General features: G+C 43.3%; 1 protein-coding gene across 4 annotated transcripts in view; it reads left to right on the top strand.

Annotated features, from left to right (window-relative positions):
* The window catches only part of CUX1 (cut like homeobox 1), a 420,256-nt gene that overhangs the window by 227,454 nt on the left and 176,415 nt on the right, over nt 1-16,387 (top strand). For all 4 annotated transcript variants that reach the window (XM_075013971.1, XM_075013970.1, XM_075013967.1 and 1 more), the window contains 3 exons: nt 9,089-9,212; nt 11,156-11,232; nt 12,230-12,296. In XM_075013971.1, the coding sequence (XP_074870072.1) occupies nt 9,089-9,212; nt 11,156-11,232; nt 12,230-12,296 (268 nt within the window). The remainder of the gene's footprint in view (nt 1-9,088; nt 9,213-11,155; nt 11,233-12,229; nt 12,297-16,387) is intronic.

Below are 16,387 nucleotides of genomic sequence, written 5' to 3'. Positions count from 1 at the left end.
TGCTTTTCAATCACAGGCTTGAAAGCATGCCCCCAATCTGTACCTTACCATGACTAGAAGTGAATTGTGTCAAGCAGGTCCCTTAAGATCTCTGTGTGGTACTTGCTGTACAGAGGACCCTTAAAAGCCCAACTTTGTCCTTGCAGGGAATACATACCCACTGTGTTTCACAGAGGTTCTTTCATTGGATTCCCTTGTGTGTTAAACTTATGCACAGTAAATGTATCTCCTTAATGTGTGGCCTTCACTTATGGTTTGTTGCAGTGTGCTCAACAGTGGTCTCTGTCATCAGTGCTTGCCTCTCCCCACCCCTTCCCCAGCAGTGAGATGGGCGCTGATCCACAGGAGAAAACCAAGATGGGAAGATATGTTCATAGAGCACATGGAAATCACCTGCAAGGAGACAACAATTACAAGCATGGAGGAAAGCCACACTGCAGGAAAATAGAGCTGATCGGGAAGAAAAGAGAGCAGATCACAAAGCGAGGAGAGAACACAGAGTCTGCAAAATGGAGACTCAGAGGGAGATGTTGCAACTGATGAGGCCGCAAACAGCTCCTGCAGTCCAAGGAGCACAGAGCCCCACTGTAGCCCATGAACCTGCACATGCCCTTCTTACTGGGTTCCTTAAACTCCCCTCCTCAGCGTCCCAGAATGCTGGATAGAAAGTCAAGGGCATCCTTGCGTTTTGTAACCAGGGACACTTCTGAGACCAGAAGACTGACGTTCTCCCACTTGTGATGGCAAAATGCTTTGGCTAACCCACCCCGCAACCCCCTGCCACGAACTCCTTTAGTAGCTTCAAAAACCCTATGCTTGTGCTATGGGGGGAGGAGGTGGTTTCCAGGGAAGCTCACATCATTCAGAGGGGAATGCCTTAAGAGCAACAGACATGACTTTCATGTTGCTGTCTGGTAATTCATAAAGCTATTTTTCAAAGCATCCCTGATTAACAGTGCCCCTTGCTGTGCTCTCCTTAGTGTGCTGGTGTCCGGCTGCTCAGGATTACTGGCCAGGTGGTCTGCCTCTGGCTGACTACAAAAGCTGCTTTCTCTCTTAGCATTTACACCTCCTCATCAGCTGTTGGGAGTGAGTGATATCTACTCTGACTCAATTGGTTTTGTTAACACTGGTCCTCCACTTCATAAGGTAACTCCTTTCTTTTCTTGTGCTAGCATATTTTGTACCTGCCTCTGTAATTTCCATCTATGCCGAAATCTGTTAGCCTGTTAAGGTGCCACAGGCCTCCTCATTATTGGGGTGAGAGAGGTCCTCAGCACTGAGCAGCTCAGTAGCGCCAACTGCAGTGCCTGCATGGATCACCTCAAAGCCTTTGGCACTGGTGCCATAAATACATACAGCTGCAAGGTCAACAGCACCATCCAGTGGGAGCAGTGCTGCGGTATTGCATCAGTTCCTATGGCATGCAGATCTGGGATCATCTTTAACCACTGAATTGCCATTCCTCTGTACCAGTGCCACTCCAACCTGGTTGGTAAGGAGTTGACTATCAAATCATCAGCTTCACCTCTCTCAAGCAATGAGGATGAGGAAATGATGGAGTTATCTACAGACTGAACCATTCCTCACCCAAACCTAGGACGTCCCACCAAGCAGAGTGCCTATCAACTGCAGGAGTAAGTTCATGGCCTGGGTGCTCATGGGCCCCACCACTCATTCCATATTTTCCAAATGGGTTGCACTGGGAACTCTGGGCTTCATACAGGACTTAGTGTCATAGAACTCGCCCATCTAGAACTACATCTTTTCTATCCTCACCACCGTTTCTACCTCCACCTTTGGACACACGTGAGGAAAGGGCAGAGGAAACCGAGGAATTCTCAGACCAAGAATCCCTACCATCAGCTAAAGTCTCACCTTCCTCACCCAATGAGACAATAAGTCCCCCAGTAGAGGGGACAATCTGATTAAATAATACAATATTCAATCCAACGCGATATGTCCTGTTCACCCAACTATTCCCTAGCATTGGAAGTTGTGAATATAAAAGGCAAACACACCATGCCAGAACAACCCCTTATGACAAGGACTGGAAAAGGCTTGACCTCTTTGGCAGCACAGCTTATTTGTTTGCCACACTGCAGTTTTTGCATAGCTGACTATGAAGATCTTTTATCTAAATACACGCATTTGGTATTTTCGTAGTTGTCAAACTTTATTGGCTACTTCTCAGAGGACAAAAAAGAACAGTTCAAAGACAATATTGCCGAAGGCCACCTCATCACCAAGATGGTGCTACAGGCTTTGCTTGACTGAATGGACATCGCCATAAGATCCTTTGCAGTGTCAGTGGTATCTTGGCTGTACCTTCCCAAGATCCACAGTAAGTGCAGTGGAGGACATACCTTCAAAGTGTTGAAGCTGTTTTCGGGAAAGACTGTTAAGTCTCTCCATTCCATTAAGGACTCAAGGGCCACCCTGAAATCACTGTACATGGTGTATACCTGAAAATAAAAAATAGGAAGTCAGGTATTGCATGCAGAGATTCCACGAATCCTGCTATACACAACTGTACAAATAATGTGACCAGCATTCCAAACAAAAACAATCCATGCATTGGCAAACACAAAACCAATCCTTCACATTCTAGCAGTTCACCTTAGGACAATTATGAAGGCATGGTAGTGGATTCTTCCCACCATTTGAAGACTATCTGCAACCATTCTTCCATGTCTGCAAGACCATCACTTCAGACACCATTCTCTTTATTCCATTACCACCTCTCCACCTCTGCACTTTTCAGAGACTCATCTAGCAAGCATCTGTTGCAACAAAACAAACAAAAAATGCCATTTTATGCAACTAGAAGCAGTAGAACCACTACCACCACAACACAAAAGGAAAGGGTTCTATTTGTATTATTTTCTATCAAAGGAAAACAAAAGTGGGTTCCATAGTGATCTTAAGAAAGCCAAATGAATTTGTTAGAACTTAACATTTTTAATTATTGACATTAACTACTATAACTCTAGAGTTAGTGAAAGGACCCCATGGCTTTCAGCCCTTGACCCCCAGGGCCCATATGTTCACAGTTCTCTCCATCCCACACACAGGAAATGTCTGACTTCACCCTGGGGGAAGAAGCACTTCCAGTACAAGCTGTTACACTTTATTCTCTCAACAGTCAGTCCCTAGGGTGTTTCCAAAAGTATTAACAATGGTGGTGGCATAATATTTCCATATCTGACCACCTCATAACAGCATCAACCCCCCCGCCCCGAAGCCTAAAGTACCATGCAGAGCATGATAACCCTCTTTACAAACTTAGGTCTGCAGGTAAACAGAAGTCCACATTAACTCCCGACCAGAAACTGGCATTGACTTATTTGCAACAGCATTGAACCTAGATGCCTGCAGTATTACTCCAGAATGGTGTTGGGACACTTTTCAAATGGGATGCACCACTAAGGGATGCATTCTCATTGACCTCACTCTTAAATTGTGTCATACATGAGACCAAGTCAAAAAATATAACACCATCTCCTATCTGGGCCCAACAAAAATGGTTTCCATATAGTTTATGAATTTCAACATACCCACTTCAAACCCTCCCCTCAGCATCGCACCTTCTGATTTAGGGTAAAGGTCACATCATCATCCCAACCTCTTAGTTCTCTGCCTCATAGCTTGGTTACTTCATGGCTGGGAGAGGTAGAGGTATCACTTCTTTCCCATGATAAGGTAGAGTGGGCTCTATTATTCTTCCACCTGATGATTACATGCTTTCTTAAGCCTTGAGAAACACCTACCGCACAGTGACAGCCTCCTTGCACCTCAGCGTAGCCTTACTCACACTCATGGGTAAACCGTTTGAACTTCAGCAACCTGCTTTCTGCTACATATATTCATGAAGGGGTTTTTCCTTATTGCCACTATGTCTGCCACATGTATGGGAGGACTAGGGGTGATAATGGCACAAGCCCCATTCACAATTGTCTTTACAGGCAAGGTAGCCTTAAGACCACATCTCAGATTCTTGCTCAAAGCCACCTCTCCGTTTCATCTTCATCAATTTATCTGCTTAATTGTGTTTTTTCCAAAACGAAATGCAGCCAAAAGGGAAATGGCACTTCACATTCTAGATGTTTGCAGAACTCTTGCTTTCTATCTTGACAGAACAAAAACCACTTAGAAAATCTCCAAGACTGTTAGTTTGTCCCTTTGATCATTCTGTTATTGAAACAGTCTCAAAGCAGAGACTATTTAGACGGATATCAGGATGCATTTGTCTGTTAGGAAAACTTTCATCTATCAGTCCCACTGGACATCCTAACACATTTTGTTACCACACTTTCAACATGAGTAGCTTTTTTCAAGAACATATCCATCATTCACATTTGCAAGGTGGCAGCTTGGTAACATTCACAAAATACTGTGCCATTGAACAACAGCTATGTTATTCATCCTTGATACGGCAAATCTGAAACTCCTTCCATCCACAGAGAAGCACTACTCAACAGTCTCCTAAAGTGGCACGACAGGGACACTCCTCAATGAAGGAGAGAAGTCCCCTTATGCAGTACCCGAGCTTCTTTGTGATGTTTGTCCCTGTGTGTCCATTACCCTCCTGCCTTGGCTCTACTTCAGAGTCTGAGTCTGAGTCTGATTTTCTGAGGTAGAGAAGGAACCTAGTGAAGGTGTGTTGCACCCTGCTATGTAACTGCTTGGAACAGTGTGAGCCAGCAGTGGCTTGTGTACAGCCCAGTTGGGCACTGCTACCACAAATCTGTGATTACAGGTGTAGGGTGTCAAGATACCTAGGCCATGTCTACACTTAGAAAAAACTTTGAAATGGTGATGCTAGTGGCCAAATCAAAGAATACTAATAAGGCGTTGATATGAATATTCAGTGCCTCATTAGCATGCTGCTGGCCACAGCACTTCAAAAAATACTGCATTTCACTCGCGCGTGGCTCATCCACATGGGTCCTTTTTGAAGAGACCCTGCAAATATTGAGATCCCCTTATTCTTATCAGCTGAAGTGCCGCAGCCAGGGGCATGCTAATGAGGTGCTAAATATTCATTTCAGTGCCTCATTAGTATTCTTTGCTTTGACCATTAGTATGGCCATTTTGAAGTTTTTTCTAAGTGTGGATGTAGCCCTAAAGCTGAGCACCAGAGAGATAATCATCTCAAGGAACTTGCTTATTACACAAGGGCTATGTCTACACGTGCACGCTACATCGAAATAGCTTATTTCAATGTAGCGACATCAAAATAAGCTATTTCGATGAATAACGTCTACACGTCCTCCAGGGCTGGCAACGTCGACGTTCAACTTTGACGTTGGGCAGCACCACATCGAAATAGGCGCTGCGAGGGAATGTCTACACACCAAAGTAGCACACATCGAAATAAGGGTGCCAGGCACAGCTGCAGACAGGGTCACAGGGCGGACTCAACAGCAAGCCGCTCCCTTAAAGGGCCCCTCCCAGACACAGTTGCACTAAACAACACAAGATGCACAGAGCCGACAATTGGTTGCAGACCCTGTGCATGCAGCACGGATCCCCAGCTGCAGCAGCAGCAGCCAGAAGCCCTGGGCTAAGGGCTGCTGCACACGGTGACCATAGAGCCCTGCAGGGGCTTGGAGAGAGAGCGTCTCTCAACCCCTCAGCTGATGGCCGCTATGGTGGACCCCGCTATTTCGATGTTGCGGGACGCGGATCGGCTACACGTGCCCTACTTCGACGTTCAACTTCGAAGTAGGGCGCTATTCCCATCCCCTCATGGGGTTAGCGACTTTGACGTCTCGCCACCTAAAGTCGATTTCAACTTCGAAATAGCGCCCAACACGTGTAGCCGTGACGGGCGCTATTTCGAAGTTGGCGCCGCTACTTCAAAGTAGCATGCACGTGTAGACACGGCCAAGGTGTGTAACCTTCCCATCTGATGATCAAATCTCCATCACTGTTATTTCTCTCTTTCTACTAATTGTTTCCCTGCCGTTGAGGGGTATTCTCAGTGCAAGAGGATAACATTACATAACATGGAAGGGGGTCCCAACTACAGGATTATTTCCTTCTGCTCTAGCCTGATGCACTTCTTACCTGAGTTTTTTTATGCTTATTAACAGTGGAGAGGAAGTGGAACCATGCTTTGTGCGCCAGAAAATCTTGTCTGTGTTCCTCTGTCTCACTTAGCTCCTCCCCTTCAGCCACTCCAGAGTCTGTACTGTATGTATGGGGGCAAAGAGCTCCAGGCTCTGCATGCACGTACACATCACCTGCCCATAAGTCAGATAATTGAGCATGTGCATTCAGTGCGATAAACTAGGTAAGCCCAGCTCTGCCACTGGGCTTTTGCTTGCGTTATTTTTGCTCTTGCGGGGTTTTTTCATTTGTGTGTTTGGTTCAGTTTGGAAACATTTTTTGGGTGGAAGGGAAGGAGACTTATTGGTCTCAGATGAGCATATGTTTCTTGGGTGAAATCAACTCATTCTCCCTTGCAAAATTCCCAATTGCTGCTTCTGTTTGCTGGCTCCTCTGATAGGAGATGGCTTTTCAAACTCCTTTTCTCCCTAAGTTAGCCCTGTCCCCTTGTCAGGGGATTCTACAGGGGTTAGGGTTCAGAGTCTCATTAGTAAGTTTTCAGGAAGCTACTTGGCCCAGCACACACACTGTAAAAACAACACACACAATCGCCAATCTACCACACATGTAGAAAGTATGCATCAAACTTGCCCAGTGATCACATAACCTTTCCTCCTTTACCTGGAGAACTGTCTTGCAAAATTTTCTTGTTCCTGTAAGTGCCATTCCCTGGAAGTGGTATATCTGTAATTGCTCATTCAGCTTTACCCACCACAGATTATAAAGAAGGTTCTTAATTCCTGGAGTGGGGTAATTCCATTGACTTCTGTGAGTACTCGTGGTCAAAGGTGTGAAAAAGGTTTGGATACTGTTACTTCTTCATATCTATGCAGCTTCGACTGAGTCTCAGGAATTTAGTACTTTTTCATTGCGATGTCTCAAGGTCAGATGTATCATTGGAGCAAGCAGGAACACTTTGCATGTTCCTTAGTGGAATTGCAGTTACTCATTCCAGTCAGGGTTTTTTTTCTGGCAGAATGCATCGGAACAGCGTTATGCCTCCTTTTTTCCTGTTACTTTAGCACTGTGGGGCACCGCCAGCTGCGGGGCCCTTCCAGCACCAGCTTGCACACTGCAGGCTGCCTTGAGGACTGCAGGGTCCCTCTGCACTCTGGCTGGGGTTCCCGCAGCTGGGGCTGCCAGTGAGGCTCCGCCCCTAGCTGACTCCCATCTGTGGAGTCCCCCATCCCACGCTGGGGGTGAGTATGAGTAAGGGCACTTTTTTGGGGGGGGGCAGGGGGGAAAGAAGGCACTGCATTCCAGGTCCAGTTCACTTGCCTTACATTTTAACAATGAAAATATTTAGGACAAAATTCTCTCTAGTCCAAATGGCAAATACCAGCTCTGCACATCCAAGAAAATACCAGTGTTCAGATCTAATTTGCAGGTGTGAAGTTAGAACTTTCCCTTGGGTTTTCAAGTATATGATTGATATAGTAAAAAGGGGGCATGATGCCATAATATGATTTGAAGAGCTTCCACTGATTTTTTTTATGTTTTAAATAATACCTAAAGAAAGTATCCTGTTTAGTCAAAACCAGGTAGTTGGTTTTCCACACTTGTTACAATTTCAATTCTTCTCAATTAGTTCGACAAAGTAGCTCAGACTTTTTCCTCTGTAGTCCCTAGACCAAAATTTTGATTTTCCTTATTCTTGTTGCATAATAACAAAATCATACTCACCTGCAAGTGATTATGCCTGATTTGACACGGTATAAGATGGATCAATTTCAATTTATAGGCTTTAATTTTTCTATCAAACTTCCGTTTTGGTTTTTTTTTTTTTTTTTTTTTGGTACTTGACATTATTTTCTCCTCCCACCAATATTGTCAATAATATCACTCTTTGTATGGCTACATCTCTCTTTCAGTGTCAAAATGTTGCCCGTGTATGAGTCTTCTTTAAATAAGAGTCTTTTCCAGACCCAATTAGTGTTAGTCCCTATCTTGCTTTCCTATTTTAAGTCATAAGCCATAAAGAATTCTGCCTTTAGGGCCGTGTCTACACTAGCCCAAAATTTTGAAATGGCCATGCAAATGGCCATTTCGAAGTTTACTAATGAAGCGCCTCATTAGAATGCTGGCAGCCGTGGCACTTCGAAATTGACGCAGCGCACCACCGCATGGCTCATCCAGATGGAGGTCCTTTTGAAAGGACCATGGCAACTTTGAAATCCTAGCAGCAGATAGGAATAAGGGGGTTTCGAAGTTGCTGGGGTCCTCTCGAAAAGGAGCCCCATCTGGATGAGCTGTGCCAATTTCTAAGTGCCATGGCTGCCGGCATTCTAATGAGGTGCTGAATATGTATTTCAGTGCTTCATTAGTAAACTTTGAAATGGCCATTTCGAAGTTTTGGGCTAGTGTAGATGTAGCCTAGGTGTGGATGGAGCAAGAGGCTCCAAGACAGGTATTCTTACAGAAATATGAAAGGCTCTAGTATGTCTGTTAAGTCTGATCTGTATGTTAATATATCAGTTAAAGCCAGCCTGCCATATTTTTCAGCAGTTTTGAAGCTGATGTGTTTTCTGTTAATGAAGGATTCAGTCTGTTCAAGAGCCATATTAACACTGCTTGTCTTTAAATAAGCACAGTAATGTGAATGAACTACTTGTGTGAATTCTTAACTTAAACCCACAGTGGGACTTCATTTACTTCCACTCAGCAGTGAGTTAATTTGAGACTAATTAATAAGGTGATAACGATATTTTACAACTGATTTTTCAGTCAAGTCATAGAAAGCCTAGCTCTGTTTCTCAGCAACATCCATTGATCCTTCTCAACCTAAATGTTTAAAGTTCAATTTAACGTTTAAGGAGTAAAAGGTCTCCAAAGGGACTCATAGCCATTGATTTTGTGTCAGAGTTGAAGAGTTAAAGTTTAAAACACACTGAGCCTAGAGGGTAAAGAAAATCTTGTATTCTTATAGCCACATGGAGCTGTGTAAATTCATTCTTTGCCTATTGTTTTTCTGTAGAGGTTACAATAAAAGCGCTTAAAGAGAAAATCAGAGAATATGAACAGACGCTGAAGAACCAAGCAGAGACTATAGCTCTTGAAAAAGAACAAAAATTACAAAATGACTTTGCAGAGAAGGAGAGGTGAGTGTGTTTGTGTGTGTAGGTGTTGTGCAGAGGGAAGGAAATAATACGTTTTCTGCTTTATCTTTCCAACCAGGGTCCTTACTTCAGTTCATTGAGACAGCTCGTATATTGAATCAGTCTAGTGATTTATGTGTTTGACACAGAATCATTTGATACTCAGCTTTACACAGAAAGACAACTGTGCAAGTGTAAAAGTGAAAATAGAGTAGATTGTTACTTCACTGTACTGCTGTATTTGGCATGTTATTTCAGAAGATTGCAAACCTACTTTTATTCTCCATTAGTTGGATTGTCCTTTGTGGTGGTGATCTTCCTTGATTAGCGGACTGTGTAATTCAGTCAGTCTTGTGTATCACTGTATCTTTTTACGTCCGTTCAAATACTGAGCATTTTAAGAGGAAATATTGTACCAACAATATGGATACCTGCTTGCATTGTAAAAAGTATCTGAGGTGAAGGTCTGCGGCTCTTACTCAGAGCTTAATTCTGAAAAAAGGTTGAATGTTCCTTTATATCAAAATAATATGCAGCTAATTCTTAACTGATTTTTAAAGCAAATTTGGAACTAATTTTTGAGAAGCTAGCAAAATGGAATGCTAAAACCTTTTCCATAATTTAGATCAGCTGTCCAGGCACATAGACTGAACATTATAGAAAGGAGTGTTAAAAGTTTGGTTTTCAGTGATGAACCCTCAACTCAGGTACTCCTACGTTAGTCCAACAGTGCCCGGATCTGTGAATTTCAATACATATATACGTATATAATTACTCTTTAGTAACAAGACATGTTGTTTTTACTCTATCAGATACAGCTATATATCTAGATGTATAAAAAATTAAAGGAATGGCAGTTCTGTGGTAGGTAAAGTACAGAAAAGGGTGTGTGTTACAGACGTACTTTTGACTACAAAAGCACAACCTAAAGTATATATAATTTAATGGAGATGGGGGAGAGACCTAAGTTTTTTGCCATACATCCTTTTTTACAAGTTTGAGAGAAAAGAATGTATTATCTAGTTTAAAAATACTGTACCAGATATATATAAACATACAAAGTAGTATTCATGATCTCTGACTATTAGAAAATTTGGGTTGATTCTGAATAGGATTTTTCAACAGATTCCCCAGGGAGACATTTAGGATGCTAGGTGCATTATGCACCATCATCGCAATTTAAAATCTTCCGCATAGCTAAAAGCCTCTAGAGGGATATCATAAAAACCCTATGCTTAGTATAGGCTTTTAAAAGTTTAGCCTTTAGCAAAAGTCTGGTGACTCTTTGGCTAAGTGACGTGAAAGCATTCGCTGTAACTGACACAAACAAGGGAACATTACTTATGTACATAAGAAATGTAAGCTTATTGGAATGTCTGATTATATGATACAGGAAATAGCAATGTAATATTTGTTTTGAAATATGCATACATTTTAGAGGGTGGTTAATACTGTTGTTGTATCTAGAAGCCACTGCAAGTATGATGATGAAGCAGCTGTCAGATCTATTGAAGATATCATTTATAGCAACATATCCCTTAATTTTGACAGAAAAATGGGAATGTATCATTCTTTTTGTGCTAACTTTGTACAACAGCGTGTGTGTGGTGACAATTTTCTTAATGTGTGACATTTCCAAAACAAATTATGCTACAGAAAACCTTCCAGTAAAGATATAATTTATATAGCAGTCAACTTTTGTATTACATACACAGCTTACTTTCTGAAGTTGTTACCCTGTTAACATTTTAATAAGTGGGACTCCAAAATATGTACAGCATTCCAGTTAGAGATGGGTTATGGTTCCCATTATAATAATACATGGTACTGTCCATTAATTGCCTGTTTACAGTCAAGCTGTTTAATCACAGTATCTGTCAAACTTGCAAAGTACAGTTAAGTTGCTAAACAAGGTCACACACTCCATTTTCATCTCTCCTTTACAGAAAGTTGCAAGAAACACAGATGTCAACAGCCTCGAAGCTGGAGGAAGCCGAACACAAAGTTCAAGCTTTGCAAACAGGTTTGGCATTACTGTTATGATCAATACTAATGGTCAGGCAGGCAGTAGGATAAATACTGAGCTTGAACCAGATCTTGCAAATCTGTGTTAAGATTCAAGGAAAGATCCATCCCGCAATACGCAAAAATTGCCATGCAAATCAGATCTTTTGTTGGGCTTCTTAGCCCAGAGGGCTCAGGCATTGGTGGCATTGTAGTCTCTTCCCCTGTTCTCTGCCTGTAGCACACAGCAGTTTAGCCTTCTGAAGACTGAAATACCGATGTCTAACCCAAATTATGGGTCTTAATATAGATGTAACTGTGAAAGTTAATAGCCGATGGCAGATCAGTTTAAATGATCTAATGATTTCTTCTGCTCTTAATTTCTGTGACTCTATAAATTAACTACACACTTGTGCCATGTAATGGGGAAAGCCTATGTAGTATAGTGCATACATCACTGGAATGTTCCTGCAACTAAAGTGAGAGATGCTGTTTGCATACCTAATCTGTGCTGTATAAAATGGTCAGAATTCAGAGTTAACCTTATTTCTGCTGCCGATCAAGCACCCTGCTATTAACTTTGCTGTTTATCTTTGTGCAGATGTTTGCCAATCCATATGAGTGGGATCCATTGAATTTCTTTTTCCCTATGAATCCAAGACATTTAAATTGGACTTCATGGACTGATTGAAATAAATATTTTAGTTGAAGGAGCAAAGTGACAAATCTATATGTGAAATGAATAATGTCTAGCTACATTAAGTAGAATGAACTGATTAAATGAACTGATTAAAAAAGCAGAAATGAACTGATTAAAAAAGCAGAAAAACAAACTTTTAAAAGCTTTTGATTATCTAAGTCACTATTTGTTTGATCAAGTAGAATCCTTAATGCAAGATGATTTTTGGACAGGAAACAGTTTATAGCAGGATAAAAACTTCAGTAGCTTTCTTACGTTGTACAATTTACTGGTCTGTTACAATACCAGTAACATTTCAATGCATTATTCCTTCTAGCTTTAGAAAAAACTCGGACAGAATTATTTGACCTGAAAACAAAATATGATGAAGAAACTACTGCAAAGTAAGATTTCACAATTTTCTTCTTCAGGCTCTGCCTTTGGCGTTCCACCTTCCTAGTTTTGCATGTTATATAACTGGGGAGAAAGATGAGATGGAGGTGGCTTTGGAGTACATATATGTAGGAAAACATTGGCGTAATTGAATGTCCTGTGTTGAGACTGATTTATACTAATGTTTGTGTTTCTTTTAAACTTCCTATCGCCCTAAAGGATGCCGATCCTGTCTCGCACTAATCTGTTCCCAACTTCCATTTCTAATCCTGCATTTACTATGTTATGTACAGCCTATTCTATACTTAGAGGTAGGAGAATCTGAGGTAGGATTTTTTAGTTATCCCCCTCCTCCTTTCCTTGTCAGCAAATGAAGACAAATTCTGAATTTCATTGAAGTGAAGTTCCTTGGTTCTGCATGCCTCCTAATTAAGATGCATTAATTGGCACAATATCAAAAGTGGTCACCGCTTTAAGCAATCAGCTTTTACCTATAATCAACGTACATCTTCAGTACTGTAGAGTGTTGCTGCATTTAGCAGGACATGACTATGGAATTAGAGAATGATTGTTTTGTATTTTTAAATGGTGACTACAATAATTAGTGCTTTCAGTTATACCCTTATTTTTATGCTGCTGTCTTCACTGTTGGGCCCAACAGTTTGTGTGTATGAGAATGTGGCATGTGTGCTTTCACAAAGAGTCCAAGTCCAAAAGCTTTTGGAAAGACCAATTCAGTGCAGGAAATAGGAGAAGAGAGCAGATTCTTGCTCATTTTTTATACTTGCTTTGTATGCATATATCTTTTTTTTTCAAAGAGGGGAAAAAAAAGGGTTGGAAGTGGGAAGGAACTCTCATAACCCACAGTTCTGTTGAATCCAAGAGTTTTCCTTTTGGAAATTCAAAGTCAGGAAGGAACAATTTAGTCTTTATTAATAAGAGGACTGGAGTGGTCATGTTTTTGCCCATAAGATTTTGGAGGGTAAAGATCTGTCTGTAGTAGTGTTCTGTGGGAGAGGCCTGTTGGCATCTTTTCTTCAGTTGCGTCCAAGTCTACGTCATTAGTTCTTTAGAGACTAATCTTGCAAGTTTTGAGGATTCTTAATCCCCATTGAGATCCTTGTGAACTACACTGCTTGAAACTCCTGACTGGGCCTTAATTGATAAGATTCAGTGTTTACTATTGAAGCCATTTTTAATCCTCTTTTTACATGGATTCTAATTTTTTGCTAAGTCACATTTTTTTAACTCTCAGTTGCTTGAAGCACTTTATTCAGAACTTAGATGTACTATATATTCTTACTGATTACATTTTTTTCTAGCTTACACATACTGATAACTGTGTTTCTAATGGAGCTAGAAATTAACATAGATTCTTCTTTGACTGATTGTTCATGTCCATTCAGTGTGTGTATGTATGTATGTTTGCCATGTGGAGTGGTGCCAAAAGACTGTCCCTTACCACTACCTGTAGTGGAGCCAGCTCAGGTGACCTCTAGAGTAGTGTGTGCCTGTTGCACTATAAAAGGTGCCACCGGCCCCCTTCACCCTTAGTTCCTTTTTGTCACTATTGATGGTGCTTGGAACCTGCGCATCTCAGCATTCGCTGTTGTGCATTTCCTTAGCTGGACTTTGTTTTTCTCTATAAATAGTTCTGTTAGTTAGCTTACTGTTCCTAAGTACCCAGTTAATGTAGTGCCCATAAGGACTTAACCTCAGGCTGGGGCACACCCTTTTCCCCAGGCTTTAAGTTGTGTCACAGTTGTAATTTACCCATGCCAGTAAGTGACCCCCTACTGTAAATGTTTCTGGTGCTTAGGAGATGCTCACAGAAGCAGTAAGAGATGCATCTGCAAGTCCTTCACACCTCGTACCACAAAGGAGAGGGACACTGGGCTTAAGGCTTTCCTGTTGGAGCCCATCTCGGCACCAGTACATAAGCATTTGTACTCTGCACCGACTACCAGCATCCTGGCTCTGCCAGCACCACAACACCTCTCACTGGCTCTGCTTAACTCTAGGCAAGGCAAGGCAACTAAGGAGGACAAACTCAGGACACCCATGCCTGTGAATTCTCTTGCTGTGGTTCAGCAGATGGCTCCAAACCCCTTAGGAATGCAAGTCTTCTGTTCACTCCCTGACCCAGTCTGAGTGGTACCAAGTATCTGCAGATGCCATTGATGCCAGAGGCCTTGTAGGCAGCTCTGGACATTGTTGATCCCGGTGCCGTCTTCACTGGTGGTCACGAGATTGTGCTACATAGGGAAGCCCACTGTTGGATTGCCTTGGTCCCCAACACGGACACCACTCCTCCTTCAGTGGGACTTAGAAGGCATTGCCTCCATGAGGCAACAGCTGCAGAGCCTGAAACCTAGCCTGCTTCACAGTAGGGCACAAGACCATTGAGGGCTCTCTGGGATCTTGGTGCAGATCCTCTGAGACATGCGCCTCCCGGAGCAGATGATATGCTTGGGATTGGCATTCCCTATGGCCTGAGCATCATAGCAGAAACAGGTCCCCCATACAGCACTGTTCACTGCATCGGTGCCACTCCCAAGCTCACAACTCTCTGAAGCACATCTCTGAAGAGCACAGAGGGTTGGCAGTCTTGCTCTGCATCACAGCTCCGTGTTTTGGCTGATTAATACCAGTCTTGCAGCTGCTCCCAAGCCAGATACAATGGGGCCAGTCACTGTCACCTGCACCATACATATCAGAGTGGTAGACCTTGCCAAAGGATCATTCTCAGAACTCCTCTGTGTCCCGGTCATCCAGATCGCTGACCAGCATGTGGCACTACACTGATGCAAGGCCTTGCTCCTAGTCCACCAGCACCTCTCACTCTGTCAGTCTAGCCTTGGACAAACCTTCCGTACCTCCAGTGAAAGTGCCTCATCTGATACCTCCAGTATCATAGTCAGAACCTCCGTTGGCGCAGTGGCCACAGACCTGGCCTCCGCAGTGGAACTCATGGGTAGCTGGTATACCGAGGGCACTGTTCAGCTGCACCCACCTCAGTCAAACACCCTCTCACACCAGAGGCTTCCAACATCCCCACCTCGCAGGAGGTGAATGGAGTTGAGGCAGAGGCTCCAGCCTCCCCAGATTTAGACCTCCACCTCCCTACGCCCATTGGGAGACCCTCTCTGGTGGTGCTAACTAATGATGCACAGGACCACCAGGACTTTCTCAAGTGAGTGGCCACCAACTTGTACCTCCAGGTGGAGGAGCTCTAGAAGCCAGAGGAAACCCTCTTCAAAGTGTTGGGCCAGTGCCCCCAGCCAGAGTGGTTTTACCCCTGCATGATGGATTAGCCAAGATTGCTGCAGTCTTGTGGCAAAAGTCCTCCTTCAATCCCCCAATTTCCAAAAGGGCAGAACAAATGTACTTTATCTTGGTGAAGAGACATGAATATCTGTGCTCCCACCCAGCCCCCAGCTCCCTGGTGATGGCAGCTGTTAACCACCAGAAGAGGAAAGGTCAGCCCAGTGCTACCTCAAAAAGCAAAGACACAAAGACTGGATTGTTTGGGGGAGAACTTTATTCATCTTACAGCTGCAGGTGGTGAATCAGCAGGTCCTCATAGCCCGTGTTGAGGTTAATATGTGGCAGGGTGATCTGCAGGTTTGTGTCCTCTCAATGAGAAGACTTGAAGAAAGAGCATCAGGCCCTGGCAGAGGAGGGGGCAGTGGCAGCTAGAGTGGCTCTCCAAGCTGCTGCAGGCGCAGCAGCTCACCCCATGGCTTAGGCCATTTCCATTCATAGGGTATTGGGGCTGCTCTCCGGGGGGTCTCCTGATACACAGCAGTCTTTGCAGTATCTCCTCTTTGACAACAGAGCAAACAGACACTAAGCACCATGGGCTGCAGAATTTCCGTACAACCCTCCACACCCTCGGCCTCTACATCCTGGGACCAGCACTACAAAATTCAGGCCTCAAACCCAATCTGACCAGTCGTCCCAAGCTCAGCAGGACTCAGGCAGAGCAAGTACACAGAATTAAAGAAGAGGCAATCCACATCACGCTCTTCCACATGGCCCAGTGGCTTCTGCCTGAAAGTGGCCTCCAAATGCTGCTTTTGGGGTATGGTTGAGGACAACG

The sequence above is a fragment of the Carettochelys insculpta genome, chromosome 19 (genome assembly GCF_033958435.1).
Source record: "Carettochelys insculpta isolate YL-2023 chromosome 19, ASM3395843v1, whole genome shotgun sequence".
NCBI classification, from domain to species: domain Eukaryota; kingdom Metazoa; phylum Chordata; order Testudines; family Carettochelyidae; genus Carettochelys; species Carettochelys insculpta.
The sequence above is the reverse complement of the archived record's forward strand: the minus strand, read 5'-3'. Positions and strand labels throughout refer to the sequence as shown.